We start from the raw sequence: 17,807 nt of genomic DNA, 5'->3' as shown, positions 1-17,807 counted from the left end.
GCAGCAGATTCATCCCCAGTTGGAGCAACGAATATTGGTGGATCGACGGCAGCAATATTGGTATCATCACCAACGAATGTACGGTCACCATTTAACCCATTATGACCGCCGTTTCATGGAATGCTACCTCCACCAGGTTTCAACCCTCAGTTTGGAATGCCCACGTCTATGATGTAAGGTTTGCACACAAATCCTTCATTATATTCTGACAGCATGATGGCTACAAGCACATCAAATCCAGGGGGTCGACCCATAAGCATGGGATATAATCACCAGACTTTACCATCTTTAAGTACTACGTCAATGTTGTCAATTCGACAACAAATGGACGAAAGTAATCATGAAATGGTGAATGCCCTTACTCAACAAATGGGAACTGTTTTTACTCCCATGATAAATAACACGAATCAAAGTTATGAAATATTGGCTGGACAGATGGCCAGAATTGCAGATTTCTTTGGAGCGCCCCCACAACCAAACCTTTCGACTGTTCAAGGGTCGGACACGAGAGGGGTCGAACCTTTAGAACAAGGATATCAAATGGAGCAGGAGATTCCTAGAATAGTACAAAGGCATCAAGATGCTGACCATGTGCTTAGGAACATCCAGCAAGATGTCAATATCGGACACAATAATACCTCTAATGTAGTCGAACAAATTTTAGTTCAGAATGGAATAAATGTAGGTTTGCATAGACCAAACTTCATTTCCCCGTTGTCAGAATATGTAAGGAAAACAGAATTGCCCAGGGGTTGGAAAGTTCCAAAATTCACCAAATTTGCTGGTGAGACTGGCGAGTCGACAGTTGAACACATTGCTAGGTTCCAGACAGAGGCTGGAGAAATAGCAAACAATGAAAACCTAAAAATGAAGTATTTCCCAAGTTCTTTGACGAAAAATGCATTTACTTGGTTCACGACATTAGCTCCCCAATCTTTGTTCTCATGGAACCAATTAGAACGATTGTTCCATGAAAAATTTTATATGGGACAGTCAAAAATAAGTTTGAAAGAATTAGCTGGAGTTAGACGAAAGGGTACAGAACCAGTCGATGACTATCTAAACCGTTTTAGGTTACTGAAAGCTAGATGTTTTACACAAATTCCTGAACATGAGTTAGTCGAAATGGCTGCAGGTGGGTTAGATTATTCTATAAGGAAGAAGTTAGTGTTTACGGTGATTTTCGGTAAACATCCGCTAGTCTTCCAAACTATAATAAATATGATTTGGTTACTCGCAGGATCGACTAGATTGACCCTAGGACACATAGTCAAAAGGATTGTTATCAATGTTCATCCGAACCATATTCATGATTCGTCTTCTTCAATAAGCGTTGTTCGATTAAAGAACAAATAATCTTGATAATCACTTTGTTATATGTAAGTGTGATTTCAACGAAAAGATAAATAACATAACATATGAAATTAAAAGGACTGTTAAAACGTAAGGAATCTTAAAATGCAGAAACGTTAAAGACTTTGAAAGTAAATAACATGAAAGTAATTCGAAAGTAAATGACATTAAAATAAAGATACAGAAATGTAAATGGCAAGAAGTAAACGAAATGCAGTAATTCTGGAAGATATTTGAAAACGAAAGATAATACACATGTATTAAAGTGGTGGTGTCATACGTACATTTTCTCAGCGAACTCTTTCTCTTAACGCTTGATACTTGAGTAAATATGTGAGTGATTTGTACAAAATGAACACACAGAATCCTAACATTAAGACTCCTATTTATACTAGTTTCGACCTTAACGTTCCTACACTAATCTGCTGCCACGTCTCTCATAAGAACTTCTAGCGACGCCATCTGTTATTTGGACAGTTACGAAACCGTCTTCGAATTTCAAATCTTCCCGCCTGAGTCCGTCTTCGACGCGTGGCAGTGTATTTAAAAACACTACGAAAACACGCTAAGTAGTAATATTTTATAAATTTTGTCTAAGTCCCCGAAGACACATACTTTCACTAGCTTTCAGTATTCACTATCTTCATAACGAACTTAGAAATCTTCATTCTCGAAGCATGACCATCAGTAGCCATTCTTTTATTTTTAAGGGATGGCCATCAGTAACCATCTTTCCTTCGATTTTCCACTTCTTCGAAGGACAAATATTACAAAACGAAATCTTCAGTTAACAAATTGCCCCCAATAAATGCCTGTTTCGAGAATCAACAGAAATAGGCGTTTCTTGTTATTATAAGATTTCGTTCTTTATTGATCTTTGAGAGTTCCAAGACTGCTGACTAACGTCATAATCATTGATGACCCTATTTCCGAAACGTCTTGTCATTTTCAAAGATGTCTTCTCATAACTTACATTCCCACGTTTTTACCTTACTTCTTGATCATTACTCCTACATACTAGGAGTGAAGCTAACTTATTCGACCGCCGTTGGATTAAATCACCAGCCGCCACGTGTTCTTTGGGTTTTACCCAAAAGATTTAAAAAGGGTTTCCGTTAAACCTTTAAATACTTGGTCTTGCACTTCTATACAACCTTTCATTCTTATTTCTTCATCTTCTTTAACAAAAACCAAACATCTTCAATCTTTTCAAAAATCTTGTTCCCTTAATAAAAAATTTCTCTATGGCTTCATCTTCAAATGTTCTTCAACCTGTTCTGAAGCTCCAATCAACAACACGGTCTGGGGAACAAGAACACATTCAAAACCCTAACACCGAAGAAATACGCGCTATTTACGCTTCTCAGGTAATCATTCCCTTTGAACTTTCTGGAAAATCTCTTGCTTTTATGGGTCCGTTACCAGGTGAAAACACCCCATCTCTGAATAGATTCTTCCCTACTTATTACAAGACTAGACCATTAGTTAGCAAAATTAAGATAGATGAAGATGGCTGTTCTCCCTCAGGAAAATCTGCTAACATTGAAGAAACTTCAACTGTCACCCCTTTAGCTTTAACGAAAATTAGGTTAAACTATATGACCAATTCTGTAAAAGTGTTTAGGTCAATTCCTTTAGCCAAAGATCTTGATTTGTACTATGCTTGGTTAGAAAAAGTAGAGAAACAGAAAGAATCCTTCTGGAAATCGTTAGGAATATACGATTTGATTCAACTGTCAAAAACAGGTTTAGAATATAACCAACCCATGTTAGTAGCAGCGGTTCACTTTTGGGATGCTTCTCACAACACTTTCCATCTCCCATGTGGAATGGTTACCCCTACTCTTTTCGATGTGGCTGCGATTACAGGACTTCGACAAACTGGCGAATCCTTCGATCCCAATGAAATGGATAATGATACTATTGGTTTTAATGACTCGCAAGTCACTTATACTGCATTCATCCAGAAGCACCATATCACCACCGAAACGGCAGTATCCGATGAAGAGCATATTGCTTTCCTAGCGCTGTGGCTCTCACGATGTGCCTTCTGCTCAAGATCCATACAAGTTGCAAAGAGGTACCTTTGCATGGCTAATCAGTTGCATGCTGGAAAAAAGCTCAACCTCAGCCAACTGCTTTTAGGGTCTCTTTATGAAAACCTCAGCGAAGCTGCAAACCTTACCAAGATTTTCAAGTCCGGTAGTTTACTATATGCTGGTCCTTTCTGACTATTACAACTGTGGCTTAATGCTACATTCGAAACTCATCTTCCTTTTCGAGGAAACGTCAATGAGGAGGATAGCAAAATCAAAAATCGAACTATAGAAGGGACCAGGTTAGCTTACCTAACTCCAAAAGAAGAAATTGGAAAGCTTCGTGAACACTTTCTGGCATATTCAATAATGTTTGCCCGGCGTAACCAGTTCGATCCTTCTATGGCCCCATTTGTACACAGAACAATAGGTCCCGAATGGTTTACTCGAAAATTCCCATCAACATCTCAGGATCAACAAACTGAGTCTATGGAAATTTGGGAAGCTTTTCTGACTCCAAGGTTACTTTCCCATCGCCTTCGACCATCAAAAGGTCAATGTATTCTCATGTGCTATCAACCAAATTTGGTCTCGAGACAATTTGGGTTGGTTCAAATAAAACCCAAGTGCTTATATGATAAAAGGAGCCATATGTGTTTCCATACCTTGTACTTGACTGAAGAAGAATGTGAAACAAAAATCAACAAATACGTTGGCACCACCAATCTTTCTCCTGTTCCTTTCGAACCTGCTTTTTGCTCTACACCAGATTTTCATCAATGGTGGACGGATTATTATAGTTCTCAAATCTTTGATGCTGATAGCCTTGCTCAAGAACTAACTGCAGCTTTTACTGATGTGCAGGAGAATTTTCAAAAAGGTACTTCAACTCATGTTAAAGAAATCCAAGCTTTTCAAAAATTCTTTGAAACTATCTACAGGCCTGATGATCTTAGTCGGACCGTTCGTGAGGCTGCAGTCATTTTGCGCGAAAAGTTTTCCGCCAAACTGGATAAGTTGAAATTGCCCTCGTATGTTCGACCAGAACTACGTTATGAAGTGGCTTTCAAACTTAATCCTCCAAAATTCCCTCCACTACCAAGTGCTGATTTTGGTGTGGCTCTAAGTCCTCCTTTCCCAGACTGGTTCGTGTGTGGGAATGCTCTCAAAATTCTTCGAGAGAGTACCAAAAAACGCGCTGAACGAGTGGTTCCGACTAAGCATACCTTGGATACTTTCAAAGGACATCTTCATATAGATCTTAAACATGTTCGTGTCCTGACTCCAATACCTGAAGGTTTGGATTAAGACAATCTTTTCGACTGACTTTTCTTTTCCTTGCTGATATACTGATTTCAGTTTCAACTACAGCTGTTGCACGAAGGAGGAAGATCAAGGAAGCTTCTGCCCAAAAAGATTCTGGGACATCTAAGAGCAACAAACCAAGTGAAAGTGATTCCATCGTCACTGGCAAGAAGCCCACGGTACGTACTCATCTCATATTCTTAATCTTGTACAATCTGTGAGTAGTATCCATCTTACTTATCATCTATTTGCCAGAGCTCGAAACCCCCAACAGGTTCGAAGCGGAAAGTTTCTTCGACAACTGCCTCAGATGGCGAAGATAAATCCCCTCCCCAAACTAGACAAGGACACAAGAAGAGACAAAAAGCTGTTACCCCTTCAAGAAAAGGGAAAGGGATAAGTCCCTCTAAAGCTGCTTCTCCTGGCGATAAGGCGTCCTCTGAAGAGTCTCCTTTGAAAACTGCTAGTAATGCTTTCGTTGTGGAAAGTCATAATTCAAGTCCAGACAATATCCCAACCAAGGTATTTGGGTTCCACCCCACATATTATCTTGTGATTTTAACCAAATAATTGAACTGACATTTACCTTGTTATTGCAGGATGACGCTGGCACTGCCACTTCAGGTTTTAAGGACCATGGCTTTACCATTAATGTTGACAAACTTTACGGTAATTGTCAAACTTTAACTTTCGTCAACTAAACTCCTAAAAGGCTTATCTTTATGACTAACTTTGCTCCGTTTAATACAGACACTTCTCAAAACAAAACTCATGTTCTCTCGCCAGTCTTCGAAGATGTTAGGCCAATCGCCACCATATTGCCTAATGAACCAGTCGAAGAAAGCCAATCCACTGACGAATCCCCACCTACTCCTCAAGACAAAAATTTGGAAGAAGATCACCCATTCTCAGGCAGCGACAATGTGAACCCACAACCACATGACAGCGAAGATACTGCGTCGGAGAAAGATGCTATGGAAGAGACTTCTGAACCAGAAAAACAAGATCCTCAAGGAACTTCGACTCTTGATACGAAAACCATTCCTGGGATAACTTCGACGCTTGCCCCTGTGAAGCCTACTCCTTCGGAGCTGGAACAACTTAAGCAAACTGATCCTCTTAGTTTCCTAAAGGCTATCATGAATGTGAATACTTCTTCGCCTTCGGAACTTGATGTCTCTCCAGCTGTAACTGTAGAATCTAGTGACAAAGAAGATATTCCTAGCCTCTTTTGACAAATAAAAGAGAGATTCTTTGGGGTCAATCTTGTGGATGTTCTCAACCGGGAACCTATTAAGAGTCACAACTTAAATCAACTTTTAAAGAAAGTAGATTTGCTTCAAGTCTCCACAGAAGTTTCAGAGGTAATTGTTCTGCTAGGTTCTCTACTTGAGCAACTCCAAGCCAACATTCTTCGAAAGCAAAATGTCGAAAGAGAGCTATCTGAGACAATGGCCTCTCATGACTCTTCATGGAATTCTGCTGTGGACGCAACGAAACAAGGTGAGGCCCTCAGGCTTAAACATTCAGAAAATCAGAAGGCCTTTGATGATTATGAGAAGAATATCAACTCCTGGAAACAAGAGATAAAAGTACTCGAGGACAAGATAAAGGAAGCTGAACGTTGTCAGGCAGCCATACAAAAATCCAACCAGCAGGATTTGCTCGAAGTGGTGCAGTCTGGAATTAACCATTTCGAGACTGCACAAAAATTAGTGCCAGAGATCGAAAGATTGAAGAAACAACGGGCACTAATTGAGCTTCGTATGTCTTCGTGGGAGACTCAATACTTGAAGATAAAAAAGGATCTCCCTGAGGATTTTAACTAGCTATTTCCAATCCTGTTACTTGTTGCATTTTCGTTTTGTAATCGAAACTATTGTAGAAACATCTATTTGTATGCTTGACTCCTATTTTCTTCGTTCATATCTATAATGTTTGCCAGCACTATTTTAGCGAATCTAAATATTTCTGCCAAAATATATCTTTAGATTTTCTACAGTGCTTTTATTTAATACAACGTGTAGAACCTGAACATCTTTCGCAGCATCCTTGCCTCTAGACTCGACGTTTCCACTTCTCTAGCCATAATTATTATTGAACAGTGATGTCACTTTCTTCAAAACGTCAGTTTTAAGACGTGCGTGCATCAGTTTCATGATTACTTCTCAACTTCCAAGGGCGGGAAACGGCGGAAGCCATAACTTCTCTCTTTGGGAAACCAAACGCAGTCCAATCAATCATTAACAATTTAAAACCACCCTTCAATATTCCCAGTCTATATAAAGGGTCTAATATTGCCTTCATTTCTTCATTCAGGCGCTTTCTCTCCAAACCAAACACAGAAAAAGAAAACACACAACTTCTTTCTCAAAAACCTTTCTTACCTTGCAATGGCTGAAACTCTTTCCTTTAATAACATCAAAGCCCTCATCAGAGGCGAGTTCAGACTCTCTGAGGATGAACTTGTTCGTAACTTTATCAACATCGAAAACCTCTTTGTCAACCAAGAACTGGACTTCTATTTTGAAGAAGTCTTGGAGGGTGCTATCTACCCCAACATGGTGGCAGAATTCTGGATGAATGCGTCTTTACGCATAGATCCTGAAGGTAGGACCACCATTGATTCTGAAATTCGACACGCTCGTCTTAGCATCACTCCCACCACCATTGCCAACCTAATAAGATGCAATAACTCTGGGGCAACTTTTGATGACAACAGTTTCAGCATGACTACTCATCTCATGTTGAGAACTCTTATGGACAACGATCGCTTTAGTGCCAAAGTCATCAGGATCTGGAACCAGATGCTCGTGGGAAACTTCCAACCTCGGAGGATCGATGAAAACAACATCATGGTTGAAGACTTGGAGTTTATCCTCTGTGGTCTTCGAGGGAAGAAAATCAACATTCCTTTGATGATCTTTAAAGGACTGGTTAAGGCTGTCTCTATCGGTGTCGACCGTCAAGGGAGTGTGACCTGTCTTCCATATGGGAGACTCCTCAGTTACATTTTCCTTAAGAAAGGTGTAGTGAGGAGGATGCGCGACTCTGGAACCAGGGATATGTTCGAAGCTGAACCCTCGCCTGTGCTGTCCTTGGAAGGTTTAGACCAAAGGATTAACTAGCAAGTTTCTACCTTAGGTTTTTTATGCCTTCTTTTTTTTTTTTTTTTTTTTTTTGTAATCTCGGATCCTGTTCTTTGGATCCTTTTGTAATGCATGTACTTCTATGCTCTAAATGAAAAAAATATTTTGGTGTCTCCTTAGACTCTTTTCCTTCCATTTAAAAATTTATTCTGATTGTAAAGCCATTTTGATCGATGTGGCGTATATGTTTTGACACATGCCTGACCATTTTGGCTTTTCGTAGTACCCTGAGTATCTACGTTTTTACAATCTTTACTTCGTACATACTTGGTTTATATCTCTTCAAATATTTCCCGTTTACTCTTAAGATCCTACGATCTTCTGCTAACTCTTCAATTTCGTAAGCATTGTTCGAGAATACTTTTAAGATTCGAAAGGGTCCTTCCCAATGTGGGGACCATTTACCAAGTGCCTGATTCTTTCGATCTACAGGTAAAATAACTTTCCAGACTAAGTCATTATTAACAAAAGTTTTACCTTTCACCTTTTTATTATATGCTCTGGACACTCTTTCCTTTTGCCTTTTTATCATTTCCAGTGCTCGAAGTCTGTCTTCGTCCAAATCTACTAACTCATTCATCATTAACTCCCAGTATACGTTGGGAGGAATGTCTGCTTGTCTTTGTATTCTTACCGATTGCAAACATATCTCAATTGGGAGTACTGCATCATGTCCAAACGTCAACTGGAAAGGAGTTGTATTTGTAGCTTCTTTTGGAGATGTCCGACAAGCCCAGAGTGCTTGATCCAAAGTCTTATGCCAGTTCTTAGGTTTCTTTCCCACATGTTTCTTAATAAGGCCAGTTATTATTTTGTTTGCTGCTTCAACCTGCCCATTTGCTTGAGCGTAGTAAGGTGTAGAAGTAAATAACTTGAAACCTATTTCTCTGGCAAAGTCTTGCATTTTCCGTCCAGTAAAGACTGATCCCTGATCGGTTGTTATACTTTCTGGGATTCCAAACCTATATATAATGTGTTTCTGAATAAACTCAATCACAGCCTCTTGATCCACATTTGCCAGTGGTATTGCTTCGACCCATTTTGTGAAATAGTCTATTTCTACCAAAATGTACCTTTGACCTTTAGATGACTTGGGGTGAATTTCTCCAATCAAATCTAATGCCCATCCCCTGAAAGGCCACGGTTTTACTATCGTACTTAATTCGTTTGCTGGAGCGTGTTGGATACCTGCATGTTCTTGGCACTCTTGGCACCCTTTCGCAAACTCTATGCAATCCTTTAACATCGAAGGTCAATACATCCCATAACGAAACAAGAGCCATTTCATTTTGTGCCCTGCTTGATGTGCACCACATGCCCCACTATGTACGTTCGACAGAGCCAAATATGCTTCTGCTTCCCCCAAGCATTTCAACAATACCCCTTCAGGAGTTTTCTTGAACAATTCATTTCCCATCAGAAAATATGACAAGGCTCTATACTTGATTTTCTTGTCTGTATCCGTCGAAGGATTTTTCAGATAGTTAATAATTGGACTCCTCCAATCTGTGTCTGCCAACGAGTCTATATTTAGTACTTCGAATTGTTCTTTGTTGGCATAACCCAATTGTGAGTTCTCTAGATCACTTGGCGAAAGTTTAGTAAACATTGCTCTTCCTCTTACTTCAATCAATTCTTCCAACTTTTCTTTTGATACTTTATATCCTGAAGCTAATTGCGCCAAGTCGTTTGCTTCCTGGTTATTCACCCTTGATACGTGTTTTAATTCCACATATTCGAATTTCTTGAGTAGCCTATTTGCAATGACAAAATACATGATCAAATTCTCTTTGATACACTTGTACTCCTTTGTCAATTGTTTGATGACCAATTCGGAGTCTCCTTTAATTTCGACTCTGGTTGCCCCCAATTCTAACAAAGCCTCAAGTCCAGCAATTAATGCTTCGTATTCAGCTTCATTGTTGGAGCATAATGGACCTTCGATTTTATACTTGAGCTTTGTTGGAATTCCATCAGGAGAAATTATCAACATTCCAACTCCAATACCCTCTCTATGCGTTGAACCATCGAAGTATAACTTCCAAGGTTTTAAGTCCACAAAATGCTGATGATTCTCAACCACCGCATGGTCGACAATGAAGTCTGACACAATTTGACCTTTCATTGCCTTGAGAGGCTGAAATATTAATGAATATTCAGTAAGGGCCAAAGCCCACTTGCCAATTCGACTATGTAGTATTGGCTTAGATAACATATGTTTGATAACATCACAATGAGATGAAACGTAAACTTCAACTGGCTTTATATAATACTTAAGTTTGATACAGGAGAAATACAAACAAAGGCAGAGCTTTTCTATATCAGTATATCTAGTCTCTGCATCATTGAGTACTCTACTTAAGTAATAAATGGCTCTTTCGATGCCATTCTCATCTTCCTGGGCCAGCATGCTGCCAATTGTTTTATCTGACGCTGAAATGTATAGTCGCATGTGCTTCTTCCCATTTGGGGGAGACAAAATTGGTGGACAAGTCAAGTATTGCTTTATCTGATCGAAAGCTTCTTGATGTTCAGCACGCCATTCGAATTTTCCTTGCTTAAGCCGTAGTAGAGGTGAGAAAGCTTGCGTGCGTCCACTCAAGTTAGAGATAAATCTCCTTAAGAAAATTATCTTACCCAATAATGATTGTAGTTCTTTCTTCGTGGATGGAGACTTGGTTTCCCTAATGGCTTTTGTCTTGTTCTGGTTAATTTCTATCCCTTTTTTGTGGACTACGAAGCCCAAGAAATCACCTGCCTGCACAAAGAAAGCACATTTGAGGGGGTTCATCTTCAAGCCATATTTCCTCATTCTCTCGAATGATTGGCTCAGATGATCGAGATGACTCATACCCGAGGTAGATTTTACCACAATGTCATCTATATATACTTGCATGAATGTTTCTATAAAGTCATGAAATATAGAATTCATTGCCCTTTGATAAGTTGCCCCAACGTTTTTTAAACCAAAAGGCATCACAACCCATTCGTAAGTGCCTATTTCCCCTGGGCAACGAAATGCTGTTTTGGACACATCATCTTCTGCTATAAAGATTTGATTGTATCCCGAATATCCATCCAACATGCTCAAATACTCAAAACCTGCGGCTGAGTCTACTAGCATTTCTGCTACAGGCATGGGATACTCGTCTTTAGGAGTAGCTGCATTAAGGTCATGAAAGTCTATGCATACTCTTAATGAGCCATTCTTTTTAATTACAGGTACTATATTAGCTATCCATTCAACATACCTTGTAGTTTGGATAAATTTGCAACGCAAGAGCCTTTCGACCTCTGCTTTGATCTTCGAGTGAATCTCTGGCGCGAATCTTCTGGGAGTTTGCTTTATAGGCTTCTTCCCTTCTTTTATTGGTAATTTTAATTCGACTAAGTCTCTTCCTAGCCCAGGCATCTCATCATAATCCCAAACGAAACAATCTCGGTTTTCTTTCAGTATTTTGATGACCGTTGCTTTTAATTCTGGTTCTAATTTCGCGCTGATATATGTTATCCTTTTTTGATCATTGTCTCCAAGATTTACTTCTTCAAGTGGATCTTGGGCCAACATCTTTATGTTCGACGCCATTGGGTCTTTTTCGAATCCCAAAGGTTCCTCGTCGTATATTGCATCCAACCTTTGATTTGGTTCTTCTCTTATGATCTCTTCATCTGGAGCCGTGTTTTTGAAACTCGTACGTATCTCCAATTCTGTTATTCCTTCTTTGGTTAGAACCGCATCTATCTTTGTATTTGATAGTTCGGCTTCGAGAGCCGCCTTCCTTTTGTTCTCGGCCACATAGGCCGAAATCTTTTCGAAGAACGAAGACTCAGACATGATTAATGTCATCGTCCCAGCCTGTTGGCCGTACTGTTGGATAATTCTCCAATGGTGTTGTATCTGTTGGACCATCCATGATCTCTCTATCCCATTGGAATCCATTTGGGTGTAAAGTTAAATAGTACAATGCATTTTTATTTGGGGTATACATCTCTTCTGCAGCATGACAAGGGCCTATGTTTGCCAGGTTCCTATCGAAGTTGGTTTTATTCACCTGGTTGACTTCAGCCATGTAGTAACTCTGATCACTTTCGATATTCTCCACTATACCATCTTCTCTCCAAATTGTCACCCTCTGATGCATTGTTGAGGGCACAGCTGCTACCCCATGAATCCATTCCCTACCAAGCAAAAGGTTGTAGTTTGCTTTTGCTGGTATAACCATGAACATGGTTGGCCTGGTAACTGAGCCTACTGTCAAATTGACCTGAACGACTCCTAGTGTTTGTCCTATTTTGCCTTCGTAGTTAGATAAAACCATGTTATGTGGCCTTATATCCGTATCGAACATACCAATTCTTTTTAGCATGTATTGAGGCATTAGGTTCACTGCTGCTCCCCCATCAACTAGGACTTTATTAATGCCAACATTCTCAATCTTAGCCCTGATATAGAGTGGCTTTAGATGATTTCGCATACCCTCATCAGGCCTTTCGAAGAAAGCATTCTGTTCTTCAACTGCACCATTATTCAGCACATAGTAACACACAGGTCTGTGTTTTGCCATTTCTTCGATATCAGCCTCTTCACAGTCTTCCACTTCAGTTTCCTGATTAAACTCATGAGGGAGTACGGAAACAACATTGCAATTCAAGTTTATAGATGACACTCCATCAGAATCAAAATCATTTGTCATTCTATCCTCTTCTTTCCAGGAATTTGGATGCATCTTTTCTTCTTCATCCAAGAGTTTTTCAGCTTCGAATAATCTGCGTTCCACCGGAGGTTTGTTTGACTTTGCCCCCTGGTATGGGACTTGGTTGCTACTAGATTCTCCAATTTCTCTTGGCCTGTATTCCTTCTGAGCCTTTTTTATTCTCTGATGCCTTCTCCACTGGGACCGAGACATAGGATTTTTTCCTTTATAATTCTCCAATCGATACGCCTCTCGATTGGGTCTTTGGAATTGTTTCCTATATGCCATTGCAGTTCTACCACCTTGGTCCCAACTTCGCCATTTGTTGGTTCTTGCATCAGCTTGTATCCACCTGTCCCTAGGTGCATCTGCAAGGATTTTGAAAGTTACCCTTCGAGCTCTGGGGTGTGGGCTATCAGGCCTCTTTGTTGGAGTCCATATGTCGAAACCGTACAGGTTAGGACGCAACCCCTGAGTTTCTCGACTCATGTAACAGTACACACGTTCGAATGATCGTGCTAGCATTTCATCATAGACTGCCCCACATCTTGGGCACAGAGCAATTTCAGTGTTTCCTTTGTGGCATCTGACCAAAAATCCTACTAAGCTTTCCCCCATCCTTGGGTACAGTTGTAGTAGGGGATTTGGCTCTCTTCCTGGGTGTTCCCATCTTTCGCGTCGAGCCCTTTCGAAGTTAGCTTCGACCCTTCGATTCAGCATGATCGAACACCTTGGACACATCCATTGCTTACCACCATTTCTCTCGTGGCAATTCCAAAGATATTCTTTGAGGCTTTCGGTTTTTGGAGGAACTTCGATGCCCCCATTTTGCCTCGTCAACCATGTCTCTAGTTCGCCAAATTCAGACACTGGGCGTCTGGCGCTGACCATGTTAACCGCTGCTGGAGGAACTTCAGAGATCTGGATTTTCTGGAGTTTCATCCTGAGGTCTTCAGTGGCCTCACTGTTTTCTTCCTTCGATGCTTCAATTATTTCTGTCTTGGAAGATTCTTCAACATCAGTGTTGAAGACTATGTCACCATTTAGGCTTTCAGTAGCCTGCTTTCCATTGAACATTGTTTTAGTTTCCACAACTTCAACTTCAGATGCCTCCACCATGTTGATATCTTCTACCTCACAGAGGCTGGCGTCAGTAATGTTCAGGGGATTAGTATCGACCCTCATATGACTCTTGGTCTTGTCAGCAAACTTCAACCTTCCATCATTGAGAGCATTTTGAATTAGATCCCTGAAAAGAAAACATTGAGAAGTTTTATGGCCTAAAAACCCATGATATTTACAAAAACCTCTTTTCTTCCGTTGTTCCAACGGGGGAATTTTGGAATTTGGAGGTAGTATCATTTGGCCATCTTTTACCAATAAATCAAATATTTCATCACACTTGGTAATGTCGAATGTATAAGTTTTCTTAGGGAACCTATCATTCTTATCGTTTTCTACTGGGTTTTTTCCATTTGCAGGATTTAGCAATTTGCAGGCATAAGGTGGCGCTTCTTTCAACTCAGCCAAGTCTATTTCGACTTCTTCAGGGCTATATGAGTCATTGAAAGACTCATCATCAGCGTCCTCGGCTTCGACGTACGCTACTCTTTCCTTCTTATAACTTTTATTCGCTCTAACTTTTTCTGCCTTCAGGCGTTCGACCTGTCGAACCCTGTCTGCTAATTGGGCCATGTCCCTAAGGTATTAGGTATCTAGTTTCTTTCTTATTGAATAATCTAGACCACCTGCAGCCATTTCGACAAGTTCATGTTCTGGGACTGTTGTAAAACACCTTGATTTCAACAGACGGAACCTATTCAAGTAGTCATCAATTGTTTCTGTGAATTTTCTTTTAACACTGGCCAATTCTTTCAAACTTATCTTAGTTTGACCCATATAGAATTACTCATGGAAAAGCCTTTCTAAGTATGCCCATGCATCTATCGAATTTGGTGGCAAAGTAGTAAACCAAATGAAGGCATTCTTTGTCAGCGAACTAGGGAAATATTTGATCCTTAAATCCTCGTTTCCCGCTAAGTCTCCTGCTTCTGTCAAATATCTAGCAATATGTTCCACCGTTGACTCATTAGTTTCGCCTGAAAATTTTGTAAATTTGGGTACCTTAGTGCCCCTAGGCAATTTTGTCTGCATGATATAATCTGATATAGGGGATGTATAGTTTGGACGTCTAAGTCCAGTACTAAGGCCATTATTGGCCATAACCCTTTCTATCATGGCAGTTAAGTTATTTTCTATAGCCAGATTTTCTCTTCTGACTCTTTGGACAACCTAATCTGGGTGTTCGTTCCTACCCACAATCCTTAATCTGGGTCGCTCCTCCTCCGTTTCCTGTCGAACGGGGACGGCTCTTTGATTTGAAGCTTCTAAGTTAATTACTGGAGTTCCTTCGAACATCTCTGTTCTTCGTGAGGGGCCTACATCCCTAGTGGCTGTCCTAGATGACGGAACTATATCTTGTACACGTTCCAAAATGGGCCTCTCTTCTTGATTCGAAGGCTGTTTGTCTTTCCTTTTAGGTGGTTTTATTCCCATGAATTCTGCCATTCGATTCATTTGAGATGATATCTTTTGGAAAGTCTCCATGTTTTCTCTATTTGTAGTAGTAACATTTGCCATTAGTGGGCTTAAAACTGAAGTTAATTCTCTGGCCAAAACTCCTACCATATCATGGTTGCTTGCATCCATTTCTTGTCGAAATGCTGCTTGGTTATTTGTGGTAAAGTGGGGCACCTGGGTAGAAAAACTAGTGTTGTGTGCACTTCGACCCACTGAACTAACATTCGGTGAAAATGTCGCATTGTTAGTTGGGGCATATATAGATCCTGCCCCTCGTACGCCTGTTCCATATGGGTATGGCATTCCATATGAACTATTTGGTCTCCATTCAAAAGTAGAATTCGTGCCTTGACCAGACAAATTATTTGCAGCATTTGTCGATGAAAACAGTACGTCTTCTGGACTTGTGGATGAGGGTGCGGTTGTCGACGCTGAAACTTGAGTAGTCCCTGAGGGTCGTGTATTAGTTTCAGGCATAGCCTGGGAATTATCTGCAGGTCTCGATCCATTCGGACCCGTTGCATCCCGTGTTCCTTGAGTGGAAGTCGAATTTGCCGCTCCTGATCCTGAACCTTGTGGGGGATCTCGATCACCCCCTGCACTGGCCGTAGCGGCCATTTTCTTGTTGTACCTTCGTTTGGGAATCGGTTGTGCACTGTTCTTTAATTTACCGTTCCTAAGGTTCATACAAGATCTTGATATTGTCTAGACAAAAATAAAACAATTGATTAAAACAATCCGCTTGACACAGTCCCACTGGGCGTGCCAATTTGTTTACGGTGATTTCCGGTAAACAACTGTTAGTCTTCCAAACTATAATAAATATGATTTGGTTACTCGCAGGATCGACTAGATTGATCCTAGGACACATAGTCAAAAGGATTGTTATCAATGTTCATCCGAACCATATTCATGATTCGTCTTCTTCAATAAGCGTTGTTCGATTAAAGAACAAATAATCTTGATAATCACTTTGTTATATGTAAGTGTGATTTCAACGAAAAGATAAATAACATAACATATGAAATTAAAAGGACTGTTAAAACGTAAGGAATCTTAAAATGCAGAAACGTTAAAGACTTTGAAAGTAAATGACATGAAAGTAATTCGAAAGTAAATGACATTAAAATAAAGATACAGAAATGTAAATGGCAAGAAGTAAACGAAATGCAGTAATTCTGGAAGATATTTGAAAACGAAAGATAATACACATGTATTAAAGTGGTGGTGTCATACATACATTTTCTCAGCGAACTCTTTCTCTTAACGCTTGATACTTGAGTAAATATGTGAGTGATTTGTACAAAATGAACACACAGAATCCTAACATTAAGACTCCTATTTATACTAGTTTCGACCTTAACGGTCCTACACTAATCTGCTGCCACGTCTCTCATAAGAACTTCTAGCGACGCCATCTGTTATTTGGACAGTTACGAAACCGTCTTCGAATTTCAAATCTTCCCGCCTGAGTCTGTCTTCGACGCGTGGCAGTGTATTTAAAAACACTACGAAAACACGCTAAGTAGTAATATTTTATAAATTTTGTCTAAGTCCCCGAAGACACATACTTTCACTAGCTTTCAGTATTCACTATCTTCATAATGAACTTAGAAATCTTCATTCTCGAAGCATGACCATCAGTAGCCATTCTTTTATTTTTAAGGGATGGCCATCAGTAACCATCTTTCCTTCGATTTTCCACTTCTTCGAAGGACAAATATTACAAAACGAAATCTTCAGTTAACAGTTAGATACCCAACATTTGAGAGATATGGCGCAACTGGCAGACAGAGTACGCCAGGTCGAAAGGCTAAAGGCTGAAAAGGCTAGGGCGAGTAAATATCATAAGAAAGAGAAAATAGCTTATGTTACTACAAGTGAGTTCGACTCTAATAGCGACGATGAATACGAAGAGGGAGAGGTTAACGTGGCTGAATTAAAGCCAGGGCCACCATATATTTGTAAATTGCTTAAACCTTCAAAAGATAAAAATCTGGTTGAAAGTAAAAATGAAAAATTTTCTAGTAAAACGTATTCATTCGATATAACGAAATGTGATGAAATATTTGATTTGTTGGTTTCTGATGGACAAATCATAGTACCCCCAGGTCTTAAAAATCCTCCTCTTGAACAAAAGAAAAAGAGAGGATTTTGTAAATTTCATAATTTCTTGGGTCATAAAACTTCTCAATGTGTCCTTTTCAGGGATTTGGTGCAAAAAGCTTTAAAAGAAGGAAGGTTACAGTTTGGAGAAAAGCCAAAGTCATCAATGCAAGTTGATACTGATCCTTTGCAAGTCGAAGAGGCTCACTATACTGAGCTTGCTGATGTGATGATGGTCGAAACTACTGATGGTTTCGTCAGAAAGCAAATTGGCGCTACTGATGGCAAAGTTTTGAACATGGTTTATCCTGAACCAAAAGAAAGTCTTTTGAAATTCCTTGAGAGATGCCACAATAACAACTCTCAAGTTGGATTATGCCCAAGGTGTGATGCTGTTTTCAACGTTGATGCTGCAAATAAAGTGAGGTTTGACCCTCGTCGAGGCAAGAATCGTCAATTCATGTATACAGGAGAAAACAGTGGTCGAAGGGCTGGAGAATACCGGAAGATGTTAGAAAAACCAAGGAATTTCCGTCCCAAAACGGATGTCCCTGAAGACAAATGGGTAAAACCCATTAACTTCA

The 17,807-nt window shown here is 39.9% G+C and overlaps 1 protein-coding gene across 1 annotated transcript; it reads left to right on the top strand.

Annotated features, from left to right (window-relative positions):
* Window positions 1-313: 313 nt before the first annotated feature.
* LOC131599348 (uncharacterized) lies at window positions 314-17,440 on the top strand (the record flags this gene model as incomplete). The annotated part of the gene is made up of 3 exons (XM_058871741.1): window positions 314-1,073; window positions 6,972-6,983; window positions 16,888-17,440. Coding segments are annotated over exons 1-3 (1,314 nt in total), but the record flags the coding sequence as incomplete, so codon positions are not given.
* Window positions 17,441-17,807: the final 367 nt, after the last annotated feature.

Source organism: Vicia villosa, linkage group LG4, assembly GCF_029867415.1.
Source record: "Vicia villosa cultivar HV-30 ecotype Madison, WI linkage group LG4, Vvil1.0, whole genome shotgun sequence".
Lineage (NCBI taxonomy): Eukaryota > Viridiplantae > Streptophyta > Magnoliopsida > Fabales > Fabaceae > Vicia > Vicia villosa.
Note: the sequence above shows the minus strand (reverse complement) of the source record. Positions and strands in the feature narration are given on the sequence as shown.